Source organism: Penicillium paradoxum, assembly GCF_028828445.1.
Source record: "Penicillium paradoxum strain IBT 22861 chromosome Unknown utg000006l_segment0_segment0, whole genome shotgun sequence".
NCBI classification, from domain to species: domain Eukaryota; kingdom Fungi; phylum Ascomycota; class Eurotiomycetes; order Eurotiales; family Aspergillaceae; genus Penicillium; species Penicillium paradoxum.
The window spans coordinates 1,725,917-1,749,939 of record NW_026643184.1 but is presented as its reverse complement, the minus strand read 5'-3'; the positions used below and the strand labels follow the sequence as shown (position 1 = coordinate 1,749,939).

Here is a 24,023-nt window from a genome sequence, read left to right as displayed (position 1 = left end):
AAGCTGCATTTTCGATTCTGAGCTCTATCTCGCTGGGAATTACGTATTATGACAGAACAAAGGTCCTATATACAGAAAGTGTCCGAGGAAAGTGCAATAAACGCCGATAAGTAGAGGGAATAGGGAAAGCCATCAAGAGTGTTTCTCCTGTACAAACGGAAGATTCCCATCATCGCTTTATGTCGTATTCAACGTAGCTGCTACCTCTCAAATCGGGAGCCGTATCCACCTGCAACGCATTGCCATAGTTCCTCTGTCCTGCAAACCCAATCTTCTCATCATTGTATGATGCCGGGTTACTTTGCACAGGCGCGGAGCTTGCAACCGTGGCAGTGTATTGCGGAGCAATGTGCCCATCCACAGACATGTTTCTCGGAACAGAGGTGAGTGGAACCTCAGTGAAACCATTCGGATCATGGACAGGCGGACCACCCCGAGGGACAGGGTCGAGAATATGACCCCGACCCCCCTCTCCGCGGTGCTTCTCGTGGCCCCAGAAAAGCATCATTGCGCGACCGATACCGATTAGAGCGATGAATACCCAAAGCATGAGGATGGCGGTTGCGATGATGGCTTCGATGCGCAGGGCTTCTTCGAGTTTGTTGATCACTCTGATGACGACCTCGGAGATTTTGTTGGATGTCTGGTCACCCGCGTTGGCGAGGAAACTGTCGGAGGGATTGTCGCTTTCGTTGATGCTGGACGAGGCACCGGCGGAGAATGTGTTGTTTGGGAGGGTGGGGAGGGAGATATGTGCGTGTTCGACTACCCAGTTGAGACCCTTTTGGAGTGCTTCTGCTTTGAGGCCGATGAGGCACTCGTATAGCTCGTAGACGGGTTCTTGTAGGAGAGTGCCTTTGAAGGTCTCGTTGAGGACGCTGGATGTGTTGTAGATGAAGAAGTTCAGAGTCCCATTGATGGCCTGCGTGCTGCTGTTGACCCAGCCGAAGACGTCGTGGTTCAAGTCAGTGTCAAGTTTAATGAGCGCTTTGTTGGCATCGGTGGCCCAGTCTGTTGAGGCGCTTTCAAGTGCGTTGACGACCTTGTCTGCAAACTCTCCTACCTCTGCGCTGAGTGCAGGGACAGTTTGCTTCACTGTGTGGAGGAGGATGTACTGGCATAGACATGCGAATAGTGCTGCTAGAGCAAGAGCCAGCACAAAAAGAGCAGGTAGGGATGTTGCATAGGCAATGGCCCATCGAACGAGAATTTGCCGGCGGCTGTTGCTGAAGTGGCTTGCTGCTCTGATGCCTGCGGCGGCCGTGTATGGACGTGAGACAATGTAGACAACGTCCATTGGATCATGGGCTTCCTTGCGAACTAGCTGGGAGCGTTCTTTCATTGCGCGCCATCGGCGGATTTCTTGCCATGCGATCGGGATGCATACCAAGATGGCCGCAACGATGAGGACGGCAATGAAGATTTTCCGTGCTGTTAGTGTCAGCTCTGCGACTTTGTTGAAGAAATCGTTGATGCCAGTGTTGTCATCGCAGAACGCCAGTTGCTTCTTGGCAGGGACTGGGAGTGCAGATCGATCGAAACTGTAAGTGCCCAGAGTCTCATTGACCAGATCTTTGACCTCCTGGAAGGGTGTTTGAAAGAGAGTCTTGGTATAGTTCTGGATCTCTTTGAAGTTGGGAAGGACGATATTGTCCAATTTTTCAACTGTTCTGTTGACTGATGATGGAAGGGAGAGATTCTCCAGTGCACTGATTGAGCTGTTCAAGTTGATTGGACTAGGATCATCCGAAAAGACACTGGCCACTTTGTTGATTGTCTCGAGGAATGAATTCAGTTCGTCTCTGTATTTGTCGACAGTACTCTCAATGTCGCCGCCGATGGACTTAAGAGTCTTGTTGATCCATTCGGTAGCTTCCTTCACCAGTTCAATACCGGCTCCTACCGTTCCGCGAACAGCCATTGTGATGAGACAGGCGTAGGTAGAGTACATCATATTTATGACGAACCAGAGGATCTCTCCGACGCCCGTGATAGTCATCAGCAACACGGACTTCAAAGCACGAACAGCTTCATCAACAGAAGAAGCGACGAGCTCGTTTGTACCCTTGGATAAGTAGTAAGGCATTGAAGCCATTGCGCTACCCATGGATTCCACCGATGTGCATGCGGAGAGCGCCTCACGCTTGGCGGATGCCATGTTGGATTGCAAATCACCGACGGCAATCAATAGTCGCACAAGAACAAGTAGAAGAAGAATCGTCCATCGATTGATCCATACTTGTGAAAGCCGCGCCCGCAGGCCAAGATAAGGGGTGAGACCATCTGGATGTAGAGGAATTATCCGCCCTGTACTGGAGTCGTGAGCTCCATAAGGCGGGAGCAAGGGAAATATCGATTTCCCAGATCGTGTGAACACCATTGCTGTATCTTTCTTTTCGTCGTGAGTAGCTGGAAGATTTTGGGTGCGACCTCGTCCAGCGAAGATCAGAAGCCAGGTTGTTTGGAGGCGTGATTAGATCAGTGAGATATATGCAAGACCGGCATGAAGATGGGGTATTTTCAAACGAGGATAAAGAAATAACGCTAGTCTAGTGACGGGACATTCTGTATATGACGCCTTATAGAAGTTCAATGAATAGGGAGGGACCAATAGATGAATAGCGCCGGTGGTAGTAATTCAAAACAATAGAATCAGAATAAGACAGGGACAATGAATCGTCAAATATAGTAGGCAGAAGGCGTTACCTGAAGCATGTCAAACATCCTGGGCGGCAAGGGACATGAAATATTCATAGAAAAGAAGCAGTTTAATGGCCCTTGGCGGCCCTGTATAGCCGAAACAGCCCAATCAGAATCAACCATGGCGGTGTCTAAACAAAGAAAACATAAAAATAAAGCCTGAAGCCAAGGGACCCGTGCAAGGGATCGTTTCATGAAGCATCGAAGTGTATGACTGGCTACTGTGCATGTCAAAGGCGCTGGGGTGGATAAACGGCCAAATATAGCCTTCATGGGCGCTAAGCCGCCCGCGACGGATAGCCAATAGACGGGCAGCGAGGGCTGGTTGATCAAACATCAGCCTTGCACAAGGTATTCCCAGCCCATGATAGGTTTTTACGCAGAATGATATTGTAGTTTTGAGGTCCCAGGTGGGAATCTCCACTTTCCCGATTGCCCGTCAACCCGGGGACTTGGTGTGAATCGAATCACAATCTCGCAAGTTCGTGTGCAGACGAAAACTTTCAGACGTACAATTCTTGATGATAAAACGACTGGTAGTCAAATTATAACATGATGGAATATGCTCGTAGATTATTTACCAAGTCCATCAAGGGTTAAGGTATGTTGATTAAGTGCTTGATGCTTATTCGAGTCGGGGTCACTGGCGCCAAAAGAAACATATCACGTGACATTCACATGGACCGTGCGAACGAGTTCTGCACGTGACGATGCTACACCCTAACAACTTTGGTCAAGTGAAAACGACGTGTCTTCAAGTTGATGGTAAGAAAATGTAGAGATCCTGAGTTTGTTCCCCCAATTTTAGCAAATTACAACATAAAAGGCCTATGAGCCCGGTATATGGCCTTTTTCTAGCATCATTTCCTCTGTGGGCGCATCATGAAAAGTCAGGTCTTTTTATTCTTTAAGCTAGCTAATCGTTCAAACAATGATAACTATCATATTCTCCGCGGCTGAATCAGACTCATTGCCAGGGAAGTTTGAGAACACTGCTGGGATTACTCATTCCCGGAGAGGAGATTTGATGCTATGTTCTCCCCGTGGTTCTTGAGCAATTGCGATGTTGTGAGGAAGTGACGGGCAATTCGTAATTCGTGATTCGCTGGATTGTACACGTTTTCTCGGATTGATCGTTTGTTAAATACGGTCGCGACGTATCACGTATTGAAGTTTTTGAAATGTAGAACAGTACGGAGCTCGGCGGAACCCTCAGATTCGGAATAGCTTCAACTTCGGACTTCGTCGCGGCGTCGCCAACCTTCTTCGGCGAGTGCAACTATAGAATTTGGCAATAGATGTAAGCTCAAAAAAACAAGTTCATGAGATGGAATCGAAAGACTTGCAAGTCTTTCGATTCCCGACTTGATTGATCGTAGACACAAGCAATGCTGTGGATGAATAGGCTCTTCTTTGCTTGCCGTATTCGTCTAGTCAGAGTCGTGGCTTCCCATTGAAGGCTCTGTAGGCGGTGTTCGAGGACCAGTATGTTTGCCCCAATCTTGATCGAAGCTTGAAGCTGTCCGTTTCCATATCTGAGGTCTTCCCCTTCTCATCTTCCCTTCCTTTTTTCAACTCTCTTTCATCTTTCCAACCTGTGCCCTCTTCACACTCCTTGGACTCGGTTGATCTATCATATCTTTCATCTCCTTTGATCAACAGAGTCTTTGTATCATATTGATCAAACAATATCATCGTGTTTCTTGTCATAGTGCGCGTCTCAGACGCGTCGACAAAGTCCTGGCACTCACCGTAAGTCACCGCAAACCTTCATGCGTTGGATCACCATCAGCGTTCACAGGCCCGGGCTGATGCATGATAGAGTCCTTGCCAGCTTATCTTGTCTTGAAGAGTTCTCTTGGTAAGTCGTTGAATGTGAGGCATGATTTCCCACCGTCTGGTTGACTGATGTGTGACCGACACAGCCCACACACTGTCACTCAGCTTCGACTTGAGCCACTTGTGGGTTTTCAGTATTTCCAAAATCAACCTTGGTAAGTCATCTCTGGTGAAACTGTCTTCGATATAGTCTTGTTGGCTGATGCATTCTGGAATCAGTCATTTGTTGCACCGCGTTCAAAGAAGAATCTTGGGGTCAAAAGTGCCCAGCGTCTACCGAAGAATATTTGGTAAGTTTGCATGAATCTGTGCCCCATTGACAAGACATGGTTGACTAATGGGAGAAAGTAGTTGTTGCTAGAGAGTTGCGAGCGACAACCCGTGAGAAGTTTGTAAGCTTCTGCCAATCATTGGGCAAGTAAAAGCCTTATGGAACACCGTTGATGGGTAATACTCTAATGCATGGTTAGCTTTTGTTTCAACTAACAGACGGGTGGAGCCACTACCTTATCGCCGTGCCCGACCAGTATGTCTTTCCTTCTTAAGAAAGTCACAGCTTGAATGAAGAGTCACTAACTGACAATGTTGCGTAACAGTTTGTCACCACCTGTGTTCAAAATGCCTACCGTTCTCAGCAAGCCAGTCCTGGCTGGGGGCTCTCTCAATCCTCGTCCATGGGCGCCCGAGAAAAGAAACCAGGCTACGTCCGAAGCAAACCAGGTCATGTTGGCAGCACCCCTCGAGATTCCGGGCCATGATACCCCTGGTGATAATCGACCATTCAACAGCCATGAGACTCCTGATGATGAGCCTCAATTGACCGATATTCAGTTGAGAATGCTCAGAGCAAAGAAACATCTGCAAGAATTCCACGACCATATCACGAAACTTCGGTCTGCACAGGACGAGCGGCTATCTATGGGGGAAGCATCATTGATTGGGACGCCCTACTTTGATGAGGCTCGCGCAATCAGACAATCGCTTGAAATGATCCGCGCAACTAAAATCATCGCTGAGCAATTTTTGACAAGCATGCCCGACTCACTAAAGCCTCCTCCACTCACACTTGATGCCGATAAAGAACAGAACCTTCGGGTCATGAATGGTCAGATGAAACTGCAAATTCACAATTGGCGGAGTCCCAAGCCAGGTTTTGTTATGAGAAACAATCCTCAGGGTAATCCCAAGACCGGATTGGATGGGGTGATTGAGGAAAATGGGTTTGCAGAGGTAGATTTCCAGATGCCTCTCGATTTCCCAGGTGGAATGTCTGGCTTTTTGGGCGTGCTCAAATCGTTGTTCATCAGTCCGAAGATGATTGGGATCACTCAAATGGAGGCTGGCTCCGCAGTCGCCAATCAAGAGTCGAGAAACACCAAAAAAGCGCACTACCATATCAAATGGACGACTCCGTGGGAAAACACAGGCTGTCGGGTGAGCTGGATGAAGGAGAAGGAGAAATCTTCGGATGTGAAGTTCAAGTTTGTGAACATGCAGAATGCAAGCCCGGAGGAGCAGGTGCTTGTTACTTTTGATGAGCGTGATAAGTATTATCAGAGCATTTCTCAAAAGGACCCTGTCAGTGATGATTCTTAATCAGGCAAACCCAGAATTGAGCTAACATACCACAGAATCTTTGCGGCAAATGGATGGCAATGCCGGTCAGGATCTGGCTTCACACGCAAGCGATAGTATCCCAGTATGGGCCGGTTGAGAACACTCTTTTCAACAAGCTGTCTGCCCATGATAATGTCACCAGCATTGCCAAAAAGAAGAATAAAGGCAGGAGCCGAAGGTCACGAAAGAAGTCATCGAAGAATTCCACGTGCAAAGCAAACGAAGAACCTGAGGCACCCGAAGAACTGGAGGCACAGGAGGAGTGTGACGCAGCAAAAGACAATATCAGCGAGATCACAGAAGTTGACTCTGCCGCCGTGTTAAATCCAGAGCAACCAACTTCCGGGGAGGTAGACGATTCGGTGCCTATGGGTCAGCAAGGGAATCTGACCAAAGAGCCTCCAACCCTCACGATTGACACCGAAAGAAGCAACAAGCGATGGAAACACAAGCGCAACTCTAGATCTGATGGTACAACGGAAGTGAAGGATACACATCAGCTCACTCATCGACGTGGCAACTCGCTCCACGGGTTGAATACAAACATCCCCTTCAAGAGTCTCTTGGCTGAGTTTGTGCCCTTTTCTGATCAACATCACACGTTAAATTCCTCCTCACCCATTCTTTCTGGTTCCTTGCAAGATTCAGCCTCCTCCTTTGAGACAGCCCGATCTCAGCTCACCCCTCTTACCTCCCTCCCATCATCCACTCCTTCCCAGTTCTTCACACCCATGAGCGCCCAGCGTGAGAACAACAAAGAGCACCCTGAGGCGTGGAAGGACAAACTGGAGCCAGAAGAGCCTCCAAGCCAACGGTCTCCCATTCCGCCAAAGAAGGATTTGGTTGAGCTTCGGCGTCTTGCCTTGAACACAACAAGCGAGCTGTATTTTTCTGGTAAGTTCCTTTGTCTTTTTGAGAATTTTAACGTGACAGCCACTAACTATTCAACCAGACCCCGAAGACTATATCACCGACAGCAAGGCCCTGAAAGTGATACGTCCTCGCAAAGACTCCGCCGATGCAATCAGACTAGGTATGTGATTACATTCTCTGCTTTTCTTTCTTGCTCCAATACTAATGCAGTGCAACAGGACTCTTTGAGGGCCTCCAGAAAAATACAGTCTCGTCTCCCATGGCCGACCCTCCATTGACCTCTCACACTTCTTGTGACCAGGCTACAACAGACAGCAACAGCACCGAGCTTGTGACGGAACGGCCCATTTCTCAAGCCACCGTCCAAGATCCCAACCAAGCTCGAGTCGAAGCTAGAGCCAAAAATAAGAAGACCGTGTACAAGAAAAGGAAGTCTGAGCGACGGAAGCGCAAGGATTGTCAGCGACGCGAGGAAACTCGTGACGAAGCCCTTGATGACATCCTTGATACAATTCCTGAGCACCCATCTTCCGAAACTTCCTCTAGTCATGGAGTGGAAGGCCACAATCCGTCTCCCCGCGAGGCGTCTAATGAAGAAGAACAAACTCCCAAAGCCATGCAGCATGGCGATATCGGTGCCCCATCCTCCCAGATGGTCTTAGACCTGACGACACTCGCTGTCCCTTGTGCTAAGCCAGACTGCAGTGCCATCTGTGGATTCAAGGATGGAGTATCCGTTATCTGCCCAAAGTGCGGGCCGTACTCAATGACCCGCTACTGCGGCAAGATCCATCTTTGGGAGGATGTCAAGGCACACTGGGCTGAATGTTCAACCCACCCAATCGAACAGCCGTGCTTGACAAGTTCGATTTCGGCAGACGCTCTCGTGGGTCCACCACTACTGCCCTGCCTCCATCAATGGGATACCCCTGCGCGTCACCGCCAGGCGGTGTGGTTCAGTTCCGCTAGCGAGCGAGGTGACTACTTCATCTTCGCGGACTGGACCGACCAGATGGGGGCTGGGGACGATCCAGCCAGTCACATGCGGCTGCGATGTTCACCTCAAGTTGCACTCACTGTGCGCTTCGAGGACGCCGAAGAGAAGGACCGGTTCCGCCGGTGCTTGGCAATTTGTCTCTTCGGTAAGTTTCAATTCCCCCCTGATATGACTTTCACTTCCCCGTCATCTCTCTCTTACTTTTTACTGAATTTGAGCTGACCTTACTTTCCCCTTTTAGCGGCGGTTGAACATCCAGCCCTTGTGGACTACCTGTACCGGCTTATCCGGGACTGGATGCGTGCTCACAGTTCGTGGGCCAGTGAAAACGACGTGGACGGCATGCTCTGCGACCAAATGTCGCGCGAGATGGGTGGCAACATTCATCCCGCTCGCGTTGGGTTGCGACATGCTTGCGAGACGGAGTGGGTTGGCGCCAACCGACGCCACTGCGAGGATCCGACCTGCGCAACTGAGCGCCCACCAGTGTTGCTCGGTAACCAGGGTGTGGGGTTGGGCTTCCGGAGAGTGTGCGAATACCTCGAATCCAAGTATTGGATTCTGAGGGCACACCGGGCCACCCATCCTTCGGTGAGCGACGTGGGAGCTCGGACGTGCGGTGGAGGTTTCTCGGAGGTCCTGACTGTGGACCGGCGGTTCTTCCGCCGTGGTGAAGGTTGGGACGGGGCGGGAACGGGCCCCTTGGAGCTGGAGTGGCCGTAATTCGGCGTGTCAGGGTAGGGAGCCGTCCCCTCCCTAGCCCTTTTCTGTGTACCGGGGTCCTGGACCTAGGGTGGCTGGCGAGAGAGAGAGATACCAAATGTTCAGTTAGTGGATGCCCCCTGGGTCCAGGATGCCCATATTTGTATTAGCGTTTTCGGTGTGCGGCGGGTGGAAAGGGGGAGTTGATCGCCCCCTTTGTGTTTCTATTTAGATAGAAACAAAGACCGTTGCTTTCCTGTGTGTTTGTGCCCGCATCTTGGTGGTCCTCAATTAATATCAGTACTCTGTACACATCAAGCAAGGTTTTCACTTTGCAAAGTAGATGTATGGTATACTGGCAAACTGGCAAATGAACCATAGAAGAAGGGGTGGTTGGGACCTTATGGTTGCTTTTTTTTACTTCGTTGTCTTTGGAGGACGTATCTTGTATTCGACACCTGAATTCCAAGGGTTCAATTTATTGTCTTAGTATCGGACCTGGGATTTACTCGCGGACTACATCCAGTCAGTTTGCTGTTTGGGGAATGAATACCCTATTCTGTAATCTCTCTTATTCATCGATGTGACATACAAGACCCGATCTAGCCCTTTCAACTGTCCATTTCATCATTCTTATGGTCTGCTTTTGGTCCAGATGTACCATAGAATATTGGCGTTCTGTATGTCGGCCACCCTCTCGTCCGGCACAAGAGGCGAAGAACCTCCAGGCGCCATTGGCATGTCGATGAGCCGGGTGCCCATAAGTCCCAGGCTTGATTTGCAACCTCGCCGGATCTTCTTCGTTCTTCGAAGACGTGTGCTATGGAGCCCCCAATCAAGATAGTAAGAAACATTCAGTTTGAATATTGAATGTTGAAAGTCTTAATGTACTCTATGTCTACAAAACGATACGTGGATTCTGAAAGAGCTAGTATGACAAGATGCCGCTCAGCGTCATCTAGGTGATGTCTTCCATGTAGGCGCTGGGAGTTACGGTGGAAAGGCGGCTGTTTCTAGCGCCAAAAATTGTCATTTAAGGCGTCAATTCACAGGTCCTCGTATTCTATTGGTAAAACCTCTATTCATATCTCATCACTTCTCACATATCAAAAGCCCATGAGTCTATGTTTACTGAGTGATATACTTCTTCAGTCCCCTCAGGCGCTCCTTGGCAGTTTCAAGAACATCATCGTTCTTGCAGACCGCAAAGCGAAGATAATCTTCCGCAAGGTGAGCATTTTCCTCGGTGTAGAACTCCGTGGGAGGAATAGCGGCAACGCCAACCTCGTGGATAAGGAACCAGCAGAGCTTGAAATCCCGAGGACGACCAGCGACGTGGGGTGGGAAGGGATAGTCAGCTGGGAGTTTCACGGAGGCCATATTGACAAGAACGAAGTATCCACCCTCAGGATCGGAGTACTGTAGAAGATCAGTATATCAATCAAAGGCAATTTGAACTTGATGGTGAAGGGGGGACAACATACGGGAATACCAAGCTCATCGAAGACCTCACAGAAACGTTCGATCTTGCCCTTCATATCGGTTCGGCTTTCATCCCAGAAGCCCTCCTTTTCAGCCTGCTCGAAAGCAACGGCGGCAGCTTCCTGAAGAGGAGACACACTGCTGTAGCAGATACGAGTGTGTGCACCGGCAACATACTTAATCAGATGTTCAGGGCCAAGGAGGTACCCAACACGCCATCCAGTGGCGTAGAAGGCCTTGCCCGCAGAGCCAACGGTCAAGGTGCGCTCATACAGCTCTGGGGAAAGGGTGGCAATTCTTGTGTAGGGAACGTAGAAGAGACGATCGTACACCTCATCGGACAAGATGATGAGGTTGTACTTCACACATAATTCGCCAATGCGCTCAAGCTCCTCGCGAGAGAACACCTTGCCGACGGGGTTGTGCCTGCGAGGTCATAGTTAGTTGAGATCCCATTCATGTCTAAAAAGTAAGTCTGCTCACGGGGAGTTCAAAACCTGACAGAATTAGCTTCGAGCTTCATCAATGATTTCGGAATGCATGCTTACAATCATCTTAGTCTTGGGGTTCATGGCAGCTTCAAGCTCATCAAAGTCAACGGTCCAGTCCGATGCAGGTGAAGTTCTAGTGGCACCATCCTTGGGCGGATGGAGAGGAACATAGCGGACAGTACCGCCAGGCATCTCAATGTTGCTAATATATCTATGAAGAGTAGTTAGCATCTGCTCAATGCTCTCGCAACATCAGAGCTTCCTACTGGTCGAAGAAGGGCTCAAAAACAATAACTTCGTCACCGGGCTCAATAAAGCCCATGAAAGCGCTGAGCATGCCTTTTATGTATTGTCAGCGCTGTCTTTTACTGATGCGTAAGCGCTGCCAATTTCTTACCCTCATTTGCGCCCGTTGTGATCGAGACCTCGGTCTCAGGATTCAGCTCTCTGCCAAAGAAAGGCGAGTAGGCGTCTGCAATAGCTTTTCTGAGGCGAGGACGACCCTAAATGATATGAGCACCTGTGTAACAATGCGCGGGGTCACTGGCGTTCCCTACCTTCGTAGGCGAATATTGGTTGCATTCCACTCGGTCGAGCGCATCCTTCGCAGCGTCGATAGCGAACTTGGGAGGATTATAACCACTGCAGAAATCGATCACAAGTCAGTTCCTCTCTCTTGGAACAAACATAGCTTCCACAAGATGGTGACTCACAAAAACCCTTGGCCCATGTTCACGATCGGCTGGACCGGCGAAGCAGCGGCTGCCTCGTTGACGATTGACCTGGCATTTACATTCAGTATATCTCTCTTGGCTTATTACCCGAATCCGCATACCAGACATCCTGACGCTGTCCTGCCACCCGCTGGGCAGGACGAAAGGGATCGGGCCGCGGAGCTGTGGCCGACATCGGTCTTGTACCGTAACTAGGGCGAGGTAAAAATGAACGCGCAAAGAACACAGATCTTGGACTGCGAGTTAGAGCAATTATGTGCCGATGTGAAGAGCGGAGAAGCATGACAAGATTGGAGTCGAAAGATGAAAAGAGTGGAGGAGCTGGATTATTCCCCGCGCCGATGGCGTGCTCCGCGTTCTCCCCGGCCCGCGTGCCACGGGGTCAGTTTGTACGGATCTGAGCTATTTGACGGTGTTGACTGTTCTTCGGATCATTCGGAGATCATCACTACTTTGCTAATTGATCGATATCATCAATGGAAGCTTGGATTTGACCATTCTTCAGGCAGCAAGGCGTTGTTCATTACTAATTACAGGCGCGTCCAGAGGACAGGTTGAACGCGTCTTATGTCCTCCGTAGACGCCGTTCTTCCTACGTCTAACTTTGAAGCTTGTGGGTAACACGGCGAATCACCATATCATCCATCGATCATCATGGTTTCCTGTCCAATATGTGAGAAATCTGTTCCCCAGTTGAAGATCAACGACCACATCGACTCGGGCTGCCGGAGCTTCACCGAAGAACCATCGTCCTCTCCAGGGGACTTGTCATCATCCCAGAAAGGGCCAGTTCCAAGCATATTTCAACCCCCATCCGCACGCAAAGCTTCCGCCCAATCGAACGTTCTGAAAGATTCCCCATCGCGTCCCACGACGACCCCACGCCCTCTCAACGGCAAGCGATCGTTTGTCGACGATGCGGAATCACCACGCGAAGGAGCAGCGTCAAAACAAAATGGGGAATACAAAGAGCCACAAACGAAACGACCGAAGATCAGCGCCTTCCACAAAGCAGCCCCCCTGGCGGAACGTATGCGACCCAAGACCTTGGAGGAAGTCTGCGGTCAAGAGCTTGTCGGACCCAAAGGCGTCCTACGCGGGCTCATCGAGCAGGACAGAGTACCGAGCATGATATTGTGGGGCAGTGCGGGAACAGGCAAAACAACAATTGCTCGAGTCATTTCGTCGCTGGTGGGCAGCAGATTCGTGGAAATCAACAGTACCAGCAGTGGTGTGGCAGAGTGCAAAAAAATATTCGCCGAAGCTCGCAGTGAGCTGGGACTCACTGGGCGGAAAACAATAATCTTTTGCGATGAGATCCATCGATTTTCCAAATCACAACAGGATGTCTTCCTAGGGCCCGTGGAGAGTGGCCAGGTCACGCTCATCGGAGCCACCACGGAGAACCCATCCTTCAAAGTTCAAAATGCGCTACTCTCGCGTTGTCGGACATTTACCCTTGCAAAACTCACCGATGAGGATATCAGTTCCATTCTTCACCGTGCCCTTCGGGTAGAGGGCCCAAATTATTCACCGTCCGAGTTGGTGGATGAAGAGTTGATTCAATATCTCGCCAGATTCGCCGACGGGGATGCTCGAACCTCGCTGAATCTGTTGGAGCTGGCGATGGACTTGTCAAAGAGACCTGGAATGGACAAAGACGATCTCAAAAGCTCTTTGACCAAGACACTTGTGTATGACCGTGCTGGCGACCAGCATTATGATACGATCTCCGCTTTTCACAAGTCCATCAGAGGAAGCGATCCTGATGCAGCACTCTATTACCTTGCTCGCATGATCCAATCAGGCGAAGATCCTTTGTATATCTCTCGGAGGTTGATCTGTGTCGCTTCTGAAGACATTGGCCTCGCCGACAACACCATGCTATCACTCGCTATAGCCACACATTCTGCCGTTGAAAAGATTGGACTCCCAGAAGCACGAATTAATTTGGCACACGCTACCGTGGCGATGGCGCTATCGAAGAAAAGCACCCGTGCGTACCGCGGATTGAACAACGTCTTCGCTGCTTTGAATGAGCCAGGGATCGCGGGCTTGCCTGTTCCAGTTCATCTGAGGAATGCGCCAACAAAGCTCATGAAGGAGCTGGGTTATGGTGCGGAATACAAGTACAATCCCAACTATATTGACGGTAAGGTTCAACAAGATTACCTGCCAGCGAAACTCCTCGGTCGTACTTTCCTGGAGGACTTGGACTTGGGTACTCAGAGAGACCCTGACTTGAATATTACCCGTCATCGGAGCAATTGATTGTTTTCAAGAACCGATCACATCTTTATGTTGCTTTTATACATCATACCTAGAGTTGAAACTCACCTGGGCATGGCAATGTTCATACTTCCACCGCCCTCAACATAGGCAATGAAACACTATACATCACACGCGCTAAACCCAATCAGGATTCGGCCTCATGGCTCTAGTCGCGCCTGCTCCATGTCGAGTGACGCCGTTATGGAGTCGTTGCAAGGTTCAGATTAGGTTGGGTCTCGTCATTGCGCTACTAGGCCTCTTTGGGTATCTTTAGAGGTCCATCGGCTAAAGGTTCACTTTTCCTGGCTCATTCTCTGCCTTACGGTTGGCATCTTGTTCGAATTACAAACCTCAGCTTGCTGAATCTTGCCCTTTGCCTGTCCTTTTTCTTTCGCTTTCGCTTTCGATCTACTCTTGTCCGACGATCGTTTATGGTGTCGATCACTACAAATTCTCTCGTTTGATCCCGTAACCATGATGGCGCAAGTCGATACACGGCATCGCCTATCTTCACTCTCTCATCCCGATCCAAAGCGCCAGCGTACAAATTCACCAGTTCCAGTCAATCCTGTGAGTTTGATGTTGTCTCTTATATCATCATCCCCTTGCCTCCCCTGTGACTTTTGTCCTACTTTGCAAGCCAGGCTGAGTACTGACTGTCTAGTTTGCTCTGGCTACATCCGCGTCCACTGTGCCTTCTTTGCCCAATTTCGTTATCGGGAATCCTATGACACAGACGTCGCAGCTGTCATCCTCAATCTTCATTCCATATGAGGCCCGGCCTATTGATCCTGGAATACCTCAAGAGCAAGGAGAACTTCGAAGTAATATAGAGCCATTGCCAGATTTTGATGATATCATGAGAGATGATAGGCAGATGGACAGAGCACTGCCAATTTCAAACCCAACCATTCATGACATTCTCCATCCACGTCACTCTCTACTAATGAGGCCACCCACGATTGAAATCCAGGCCGTTGAAGGCATGAACGGTCTAGTTAGTTTCGATATGGCGATGCCATCCACGATTGAAAATGTTCCACCGGTTTTTGTGAACCCGTCTGTCTTTACAACTCCGCCAAGCTCCACAACTCCATCAGCCTCTACAATCTCACCAGTCACTGCAATTCCACCAGTCTCTGCAATTCCACCAGTCTCTGCGATTCCACCAGTCTCTGCAATTCCACCAGTCTCTGCGATTCCACCAGTCTCTGCGATTCCACCAGTCTCTGCGATTCCACCAGTCTCTGCGATTCCACCAGTCCTTATAACCCCACCAAGCTCCGCATCTAAACCAAGCTCCGCATCTACATCAAGCCCCGCATCTCCACAACCCTCTGCAACTATACCAGTCTCTACAACTCCATCAGGCCCCGTGTCCCTAATTAGCTCCAACGTTCAGCCCAGGACATGGCTTGTCAGTTTTAATGATCTCCGATCATGCACCACGGCTCCGCATGAATGTGTTCAAGGTGCTCAAAATAGCTTCAAAACCAAACAACTCGTTACACCAGTGTGCCAGCCCTCGTCATCTTCAACCCAGCCTGGTGACTATGAGTTCATTGCATGGGATCCAGCAAACCCTCGAAAGACTGACCCGCGTGAAAGGATGCGCCGCAGCGATGGCGAAATCAAGCAACAGAGAGAAGATGCAGCTGCACTTAGGAAATTCGGTGGCACTTGTCTGTGCTGTTACCGAGCCAAGAAGAAATGTGGAACAACCTCACCATGTGGTCCATGCTCTTCCAGGCGTAAGGGCCAACGAATCTGTTATCGAAACTGGGAAGCACTGCGCCTGAGCAGGCTGTCTGTAGAGAGATTTATTCAAACATGCGGCTTCCCGACAAACGAGGCGAGGGATACCTTGAAACGGATGTCTAACGATACGTTCAAGGACATCAGTGTAGTTAATGCGGTCCTCCAGCTTCGCGAAACATCTAGCGGTCGTCAGGTTGCGTTGCATTGGAAGATATTGCGCACTCACATCACATTAGAACAAAAACATTATAACGAGGAACTTCTTCTTGGTGATTTTGCCGGCATCTATCCCTCCATGGAATTGATCAGATTTGAAGATATATACGGGACCGATCCACTCGTTCATGATGCACTCACGGTGGCAAAGTTGTTCATGATCGCTCGGGCCTTAGCGCAGGGCATCATTCGCACGTCCTGCGCTGAAATGCTCCCCGGGCGACTCGTTTTGTATTACGTCTTGATTCGTTCTTTCCGGAAGCTGGTCAAAATGTCTCAGTATTTCTGCCCTATTTTGTACGAGGCTATGTGCGGAAAAGACAAGCAGAATGGCCACGCGAAGACCACTAGCCCACCAGGAAACGAAGACAAGATCGACTCCGCTTGGGTCGCCGTAGCGTTATATTATCGGGTTGTTTGTGCCCTGAAAGATCTCCAGAGTAATGCGGTCGTTGCGAAGATATTCGGGCCCTCGGACTGGCACTTAAAAGAAGTTTGCGATAAGCTTGAAGACTTTCTCCGCCATGTGCCGCCCGGACAGGAAGCCTCGCGCAATTGCTCCAATCTGACCATCCTTGAGAACAATATTCCCGTGCTTCCGCCATCTCCAGATATCGATATGGCGTTCCACCTCACGCAGCATGAGCATGAACACGAAGCGATATCAGATATGACGGAGCGTAATGCTGCCTATTCACGGTCCCACGACCAAGTTCAAGCATTTCTGGCCGATGATTTTACTCAGCTTGCGTGTATGGGAGTCCCCCCGGTTACCGCAGTGGGCAATCATCAGCAATGCCTCAAGTTGCGATGACTACATATGAACAAAATACCTTTGATAATGTGGGAGCTTTGGATCAAATTGGACGTCTCTCTCCAGTGGATCCCTGTGAAAGTGTCTCTTCACATCTTTTGATGCATCTCCTCAGCAACGGAGATGATTATCTCTCAATTCCCTCGTACAATTGTTGAAAGCTGTGATATTACCGTTCGCGTTATCCTATTGCTTTACTCTATATGGTTATTCGGGACAAATATGTCGCTCTCGTTTGAAGCCCAGTATTGGTTGCTGGATGTGAAGCTATGAAGTTCGTGGTCTTGGATGTATGCAGTTGCTGATTAGCCAAAAGTCCCCTCGCTCTAGTTCTGGGAAGATGAACAATGCAAATGTTTTTTGGATCTCACTTTCTAGATCGAATTAAGAGGGTAGCAAACCTCATGGCCCGAGACATCATAGAAAGCGGTGTCTTTTCCCTCCTCCCTTGAATATAATAGTTATCATTCGATCCACTTTTGATCAACTGCTTCAAATGTGTATAATGCTGAAGGGTCGGTTTCAATCGAAATCAAATTTGCTACACGAATGTGCCGGGTTTTAGGCACTCTCGATATTGCTTATATCTGTGTAATATAAATCATAGTAGTCCCCCGTTAGAGCTATTCCTACCATCTAAGTAACTCTTACAAACAGGGGGGATGTCTGTAGAGACGACTGCTTGACAAGAGATTGTAGAACATATCTAACAAGAGCAAAAAGGCATTGCAACGGCCAGCTGTATGAAAAGCTTCATTTTGCCTGTTCATATCATCCTCCGACAGAGAACAATTCTGCTTACCCAGATCCAATGTTTGCTATATCTCGCTAACCAAGGGCCATGAGGCTCTTAAAATAAGATCATATTCTTTCTACAGTAGTCATCGGAAACACGTTTACCCCTAAACTCCAAGCCTCCACTTCCTATACTAGGACCTGTAGGCGTCCCAAAGGCGTTTAGCGTGTTCGGCGTCCGAAAAGAGCTTAGCTTGTAGATGCATTTTGATATCAAGCAGGAGGGATCAATGCAGACTTCCCAGGAAGAGGTGATACAGCGCTTGTTTGTTGTTTGAAATTCATGGCATCGAAATGAAGGCAAACAACTGTAGCGACTTATCGCCTCCATCGGCGAGCATCAACCGCTCTTCGAGTACGTCCAACGAAATGGACTGCAATTTGATTTTTCCAGACGGTGGCTGGCGCGCATGGGGCGTTGTTCTTGGTTCCTGGTGTGCGATGGTGCCGTCGTTTGGGCTTATGAATACAATTGGGGTGTTTGAAGCCTGGCTGGCAGATCATCAGTTAAAGGACTATTCGAAAGCCTCCATAGGCTGGATATTTAGTCTTTATGTATTTTTCCTTTATTTTGGAAGTATCCAAGTTGGTCGGAGTCTCGAAACAGTCCACATTCTTATGCTAAGCTAAACATCTAACAGGGCCTATTTTTGATGCATATGGGCTAAAGCCGTTACTGATTCCCGGGTGTGTTGGACTGGTCGGATCGTTGATGGTCTTCAGCGTGGCAGAAGGTGCGTTTATTCCCTCTTGCTTTGTCAAATCTAATCCCAGTCATTGAATTAGAATATTATCAATTCATGCTGGGGTTCAGTGTCCTTGGCGGTATCTCTTCGTCCATGGTCTTCACTCCTAGCGTAGGTTGCATAGCTCATTGGTTTCTTCAGCGTCGCGCGTTGGCTACGGGGATAGCAGCGACTGCTGGAGGAGTCGGAGGTATTATCTTTCCTGTTTTGATCTCTCATCTCGCTGGGAGTCTAGGCTTTGCATGGGCCATTCGAATCGTGGGTTTGATAAGTGCGGTGTTCTGTGCTCTCTCCGTGGCACTTTTGAGGGCCAGAGCACCCTTGTTAAATTCGGCACAGAAAGGAAAGATGGATCTCAGATGTTTGAGTGAAATGCGCTTCTCATTGTTGACGGCTGCCATCGTTTTCGTCGATTTCGCGCTACTGATTCCGTTAACGTATCTACCGTCCTATGCTCAATCTCGCGGCCTGGGAGATTCTCTTGCATATAACCTCCCATCTATCCTGAATGCAGCGTCTATCTTTGGACGCATTGTCCCCGGATATTTTGCTGATCGGTTTGGGTGTTTCAATGTGATGATCATCACAACGTTCGCCTGTTCAGTGATTACTTTCGCTCTCTGGCTTCCATCTCGGTCCAATCACGCGGCCATATTGGCATACACCGTGCTATTCGGATTCTGGAGTGGCTCTGCAGTTAGTCTTTCTCCTGTTTGTGTTGCGCAAATTTCCAAAACCGAGGAATTTGGGAAGCGCTATGGTACAACCTATTTTCTGGTCAGCTTAGGGACTCTTGTTGCTATTCCAGTTGCCGGCGAACTTTTGAAGGTCCAGCCAAATGGGGGACTGGATAGTTATTATGGTTTGATCATTCTTTGCGGACTGGTTTATTCGAGTGCATGTCTGTTTTTCATCTTATCTAGAGGCGTGAGCGTTGGTTGGGGATTCAAAGCTTTCTAGTACTGTACAGTAAACCAGAAGCAACCCTCCTATGTCATTTTCCAGTATTTCGTCTTCCACAGGAACTTTCTCAGATCATCTCAGAGATCCCTTTCAGTGAGCCAGTAGGAAAACCTCATTTCCACGGGGCCGGTGTCTCATGTTGTTCCTGGATTTTGCCTGTTGGGATGTCATATATAGCATGCCCTCTTTGGAGTTAGACAACATGCGATTCCGGCTTTAGGAGAGCTGTTCGCTCTCTCGACTCTTCGAGCTGAATCGATCTGATACCCGCCATCTGAACTAACAGTGAGAGATATGTTAAAGAAGGAATGCACCGGGGAAAACAAGAATATATAAGGAAGCTAGCTATATATAAAGGCGTGTAGAAAGTTGTATTATAAGAAACTCACTGCGATAGTATCTCTTACCCCCCGGCTTGTCATCAGTCTGAGACATACTCAAACAAGCCGATAGAATTGTTGGCTCTGTAATCGACTCCACGAGAGACTATTGAGTACCAACTGCTCAAGGGTCGTAGTATATAATAGAAGCAAAAGACGTCAAGACCGGAGCTATCATCTCAATGATCTCAAGGGTCAGTTATCATTCTCTAGCCCTAGCTCTGGACGTACGTGTGGAGTGTAGAGGGTGTCAACGTTGGTTTGCACATGGATACTTGCTCATCACATTTTCAAATGCTAGGAGCGTGATATATACTCGTCCTCTGATGAGAACAGTGACTTCCACAGGTTTCCCACAGTCTTCCATTCTTCTAGTCTTCAGGTCGAAGTTCCTAGCGTAGATCCTAGCATTCAACATTAAAAACCATCTTCCACATGAAATCCCAGTAAAGCCCTCCTCCCATATCCCCCAAACCAATGATCACTCAAATTGCGTCGTTGATGCTATATCTGTAACGAGACCAAAACAACACGGCGTGATCATTCCGCCCGAGGCGCGTCTCCGGAATCCTCCCACCGCCAAACATCTCCATCTCCCCACATATTCGCATGGGCGACAAGCCCCTCCTGAATTAATGCTGAACGCCCGAATCCCATCTAATTAAGGAAAAAAAAAACACACATCACAATGGCCTCTGGCCAACCCTTCGCGTCGCGTTCCTACGCGGGCACGAAACTGCCCGACCGCTCCAACACAAACGCCATGCCCTTCAGCGCCTCGTCATTCTCACGGCACCGCGGACTAGGAAATACCACCCAGGGAGACTTCAACGGCCCCGAGACCTCAAAGCAGATGCAACAGTCTGCGCCGGCGCCCGCGACAAACGCGCAATCCCACGGTGCAGCGCAGGATACGAATCCGCTGAACCGACTGACGGAAGAACAGAGGGAAGAGATCAACGAAGCTGTAAGAGACACCGGGATCGATTTAGAGAGAACATATCCCCAATGATTTCTTGACTTCGTTCTGTGGCGAGGGGGGAAGTAGCTAACGCGGTACCAGTTCACGCTGTTCGATCTCGACCGCGACCGCCACCTCGATTACCATGAGCTCCGCGTTGCGTTCCGCGCTCTGGGCTTCACACTCAGCAAACAGGAGCTGATCTCGCTGTTGACTACATACGGCGTGCCCCGACCACAGGTTCAGCAACAACAAGCTGGTAACCAGCAGGTCCAACAGACTTCGAATAAAGGCCCCGTTTCGAACCCCCAGCACCCCTCCAATCTGCTCATGCCGCTCTCGTCGTTCCAGGCTGTGACGGCGCTGAAGATTCTGGAGCGGGATCCGCGTGACGAGATCCTGCGCGCGTTCGAGCTGTTCGATGAGGGTGCTAAGGGATTCATCGATCTTGAGGATTTGAGACGCGTTGCGAGGGAGCTCGGAGAGACGGGGTTGGAAGAGGAGGAGCTTAGGGCTATGATTGAGGAGTTTGATCTTGAGGGGGTTGGTGGTGTTACTCGTGAAGCTTTTGTTGGGATTTGTTGGCAATGATTGGTTCTCGAAGAGGATTCTTTGGATCTTTGATTAAGGATTTGAACTTCGGACTGTTGGTTGTTTGTTGTGCATGGGGGTTTCCATTGGTGTTAGGCTTTCAGTTACCTTTTTCATGTCTCTTGTTTTCTTTACTCTTGTGCTTGTTTTGGGAGTAGTGACCTGTTTTATGTGTTGACTTGGGTTTAAAATCGTACCTTCGAATGGATATTCCTGAACAAGATCTACTTGAGTACTATATGCTAGATCACAGAATCTAGAAAAACGAATAGTGCGGTATCATTCATATGCAAGGGAAGTGATCTAAGGAAGGAGAATTCATACAATAAAAAAAAAGGGAATAGCCACAGCTGAAATGAAAGTCCCCAAACCCAGACTGCGAGTGACTCCATGAGGACTGATGATAACCAATCATCCGCGATGACGCCAATAACCAAACGACCCGTAGCGCAAATCCCAAAGCGGGATGCATGCAAATATGAGGTTCAATAAATAGAACCTAGTAAAATAATATACCCGAAGCAGAAAGATGATCATGAGTATCGCGGGGGCGCCGCATATCCTGGTGGTGGTCCAGGGGGAGGCACGTTCTGATACGGCATGTTCTGATGCGGCATATTCTGATACGGCATATTTTGATATGGCATATTCGAATACCCGGCATTCGGGTAATTCTGCCACTGGTCCATGGGCGAGCGTGCAGTGGGCTGAGGTCCATTATAGCGACGATATGTACCTGGGGGAATGGCCTTGCGGGCCTTGCGCAATTGTGCGCTACGCTTGCAGCGACTATAGATACAGCAGAAGATAACCAGCAGAATAAACGTACCGACACCGACACAGATGCCGATCACCAACTTCTTGTGTTGGTTAATCCAGCCCAAGGCCGAGGAGCCTTTGCATTCGCCTGCTTTGCAGTAACCACCGGCATCGCAAGGTGTACCGTCGAGGTAGTTCTGGTTCATAATGATGCATGTCGTGGTTCCGAATGAGTGGGAGGTAGGATCGCCGCAGACGAGACTGCAGGACGGCTGCATGGTGTTTCCACATGCCCAGGTGTCGTTAGTGTTGAGCAAGGCGCCCACCACTGAACGGCACTGGTAGTCACGACTGGTGCATTGGCCACTGGCACAGGTGAGACCTTTGCCCTTGTCGCCACATGATTCACCGTCCTCCTTGTGTTTGTTTGCTGGGCAGGAGCTCGAGTTTCCACTGCATTTCTCTTCGAGATCACATACACCCATGCTGGCACGGCATACGGTATCGGCAGGCGCAAACTGGCACTTGTTGCAGCAGCTGTCGTTGGCATCGTCGCAGACGGCGCCACCCTTGAATTTGCAGGTTGATGCATCACAACAGGCGTTTTCGCTGCAATTTTCCTCGCCGCCGCAGTCGCAGTCCTCGCCTGCTTCGACGATACCATTACCACACTGGCTGCCGCTAATGGTGACGACGCCACGATTGTCCGAGAGACAGGAGGACTTGATGCTGTTTCTACCAATAGCGGAACACACATTACCAATGGTGCACTCCGAGAAAGTTGTCATGGCGTTGGTGGCGTATGGGTTCATGATGTACTTTGCTTTAGCATCGCAGGTCGACGAACTCAGGGGGCAGCATTGTGAGGAAGCATCTAGTTTCCTTCGGCAGCCATCATCGTCACAGTCGTGCACCGCTCCAAAGGTATGACCGGTCTCATGAGCAAACACCTGCCAGGAAGAACCGGCATTGCGAACCACAACGTTGGCACCCGACACCGAGTTGGCTCCGGAGCTAACCAGATCAGAGGAGCACAGACGACCCACCCAGGCAACTCCAACCTCGCTGCCTGTTGGACAGTTCGTCATTAAAGTCCAATAGGCGTTGTCATCCGAATGAGTTGCACGCCACTTGGAGAACTCATTCAGACGCCAACTGACATTTCCTCCATTGCAGTCCACGTTCCAGGGTGTAGCAGATGAGCCTGAGGAGGAACAGCCAGGCTCAGAGATCGATAGATTGCGCAAACCAATCGAAATATTGAAAGATTCCTCATAGAGATTCGAAGCCGTATTCACCACATTGATGACCCAGTCCTTAGCAGCATCCTTGGGCGTTGAGTTGGTAGATTTGAATGAGTCGGTAAATTCACAATCCGTTGCGATTCCGACCAAAGCAACCTTCTTCGTCTTGGGACATCCAGAATTATCACCGATGGTCGATTTCAGATGCACGCCGCCAGTGCCGCCCGAGACGCCGCCAACATCATCTCGCTTGCCTAATCCAAACAGCGAGTTCAATGAGGTAACCCCCCATTGACCGTCGGCTTCGCTCACCTCATAGGGGAAAATCGAACTGGACATATTGGCGTTGTAATCGAGCGTGTCTGAGCCGCAGCCTGAAGAAACGCTTCCCATCTCTTCAGGAAGCGAGCGCTTGAGCTCAGAGTGTATGTAGCGGAACATATCCGAGTCACGGTATACAAGCATATATTCTCCATCGCGGGGCTCGGCATCGGCATCGATCGGGCGCTTCTTATCATGATAGGTCGACTGCAGTTCAATGTGATGCTTGTCATTGTTGATACTGAATGCGCCCTCGAAAAGAGGGTCTAGGCCATCCCTTTTGACGGTGATTCTAGCCCAACCCACAGGCGTCCACCTCCCCTTGCCAGATCCTACCGAGGCGCGACCCCGGAAGACCTTGTGTTCATGTCGCTTGATCGGTTCTGCGTGTGTTACTGTGCCGTCGGCACGGACGTATTGTACATAAGCATCTTCGGCCAAGATATCATGATTCGGCTCGAGTTCTAGCTTTATGCGCTTGCCATCTTGGTGTAATTCGAAGGTGATATCGAACTGTGAGAGGTGATCTATCTGATGCGACGGAGTTCGAATAATGGCATTGTCGATGGGCGTCACACGTTGAATAGCTTCTGATTCCTGTGATCGTGCTGTTGGGGAATTGTCAGCGGGGCTGCCAGGGCAACCGAGGGGGAGGGTCTTACCTTGTGTATTGTGAAAGAGCGATGAGAATGCACCGATTAGGGGCAAGACATTAGAGAATCTCATCGCAAGATCGGGGTTCTTCCCCTGGGATTGAGGGGTTCAAGGG

The 24,023-nt window shown here is 49.5% G+C and overlaps 8 protein-coding genes across 8 annotated transcripts; 5 read left to right on the top strand and 3 right to left on the bottom strand.

Annotated features, from left to right (window-relative positions):
* Positions 1 to 169: 169 nt before the first annotated feature.
* Positions 170 to 2,158, bottom strand: prm1 (pheromone-regulated protein PRM1; the record flags this gene model as incomplete). The annotated part of the gene is made up of 1 exon (XM_057178136.1): positions 170 to 2,158. The coding sequence occupies one exon, from the start codon at positions 2,156 to 2,158 to the stop codon at positions 170 to 172; it is 1,989 nt and encodes a 662-aa protein (XP_057029880.1).
* Positions 2,159 to 5,157: 2,999 nt separating this feature from the next.
* On the top strand, positions 5,158 to 8,749 carry N7457_007092 (uncharacterized protein; the record flags this gene model as incomplete). Its single annotated transcript, XM_057178135.1, has 5 exons — positions 5,158 to 6,117; positions 6,171 to 7,050; positions 7,109 to 7,189; positions 7,248 to 8,171; positions 8,268 to 8,749. The coding sequence occupies 5 exons, from the start codon at positions 5,158 to 5,160 to the stop codon at positions 8,747 to 8,749; spliced, it is 3,327 nt and encodes a 1,108-aa protein (XP_057029879.1).
* Positions 8,750 to 9,856: 1,107 nt separating this feature from the next.
* On the bottom strand, positions 9,857 to 11,718 carry N7457_007091 (kynurenine--oxoglutarate transaminase; the record flags this gene model as incomplete). The annotated part of the gene is made up of 9 exons (XM_057178134.1): positions 9,857 to 10,147; positions 10,213 to 10,636; positions 10,694 to 10,707; positions 10,759 to 10,912; positions 10,968 to 11,040; positions 11,099 to 11,204; positions 11,259 to 11,343; positions 11,415 to 11,483; positions 11,537 to 11,718. 9 exons carry the CDS (start codon positions 11,716 to 11,718, stop codon positions 9,857 to 9,859), a joined length of 1,398 nt encoding a protein of 465 aa, XP_057029878.1.
* Positions 11,719 to 12,089: 371 nt separating this feature from the next.
* On the top strand, positions 12,090 to 13,706 carry N7457_007090 (ssDNA-dependent ATPase MGS1; the record flags this gene model as incomplete). The annotated part of the gene is made up of 1 exon (XM_057178133.1): positions 12,090 to 13,706. The coding sequence occupies one exon, from the start codon at positions 12,090 to 12,092 to the stop codon at positions 13,704 to 13,706; it is 1,617 nt and encodes a 538-aa protein (XP_057029877.1).
* Positions 13,707 to 14,691: 985 nt separating this feature from the next.
* Positions 14,692 to 16,494, top strand: N7457_007089 (uncharacterized protein; the record flags this gene model as incomplete). Its single annotated transcript, XM_057178132.1, has 1 exon — positions 14,692 to 16,494. The coding sequence occupies one exon, from the start codon at positions 14,692 to 14,694 to the stop codon at positions 16,492 to 16,494; it is 1,803 nt and encodes a 600-aa protein (XP_057029876.1).
* Positions 16,495 to 17,583: 1,089 nt separating this feature from the next.
* N7457_007088 (putative oxalate/formate antiporter) lies at positions 17,584 to 18,995 on the top strand (the record flags this gene model as incomplete). The annotated part of the gene is made up of 3 exons (XM_057178131.1): positions 17,584 to 17,878; positions 17,931 to 18,023; positions 18,064 to 18,995. 3 exons carry the CDS (start codon positions 17,584 to 17,586, stop codon positions 18,993 to 18,995), a joined length of 1,320 nt encoding a protein of 439 aa, XP_057029875.1.
* A 1,071-nt stretch (positions 18,996 to 20,066) lies between these two features.
* On the top strand, positions 20,067 to 20,930 carry cdc31 (putative cell division control protein Cdc31; the record flags this gene model as incomplete). Its single annotated transcript, XM_057178130.1, has 2 exons — positions 20,067 to 20,345; positions 20,442 to 20,930. The coding sequence occupies 2 exons, from the start codon at positions 20,067 to 20,069 to the stop codon at positions 20,928 to 20,930; spliced, it is 768 nt and encodes a 255-aa protein (XP_057029874.1).
* Positions 20,931 to 21,463: 533 nt separating this feature from the next.
* admB (uncharacterized protein) lies at positions 21,464 to 23,980 on the bottom strand (the record flags this gene model as incomplete). The annotated part of the gene is made up of 1 exon (XM_057178129.1): positions 21,464 to 23,980. The coding sequence occupies one exon, from the start codon at positions 23,978 to 23,980 to the stop codon at positions 21,464 to 21,466; it is 2,517 nt and encodes an 838-aa protein (XP_057029873.1).
* Positions 23,981 to 24,023: the final 43 nt, after the last annotated feature.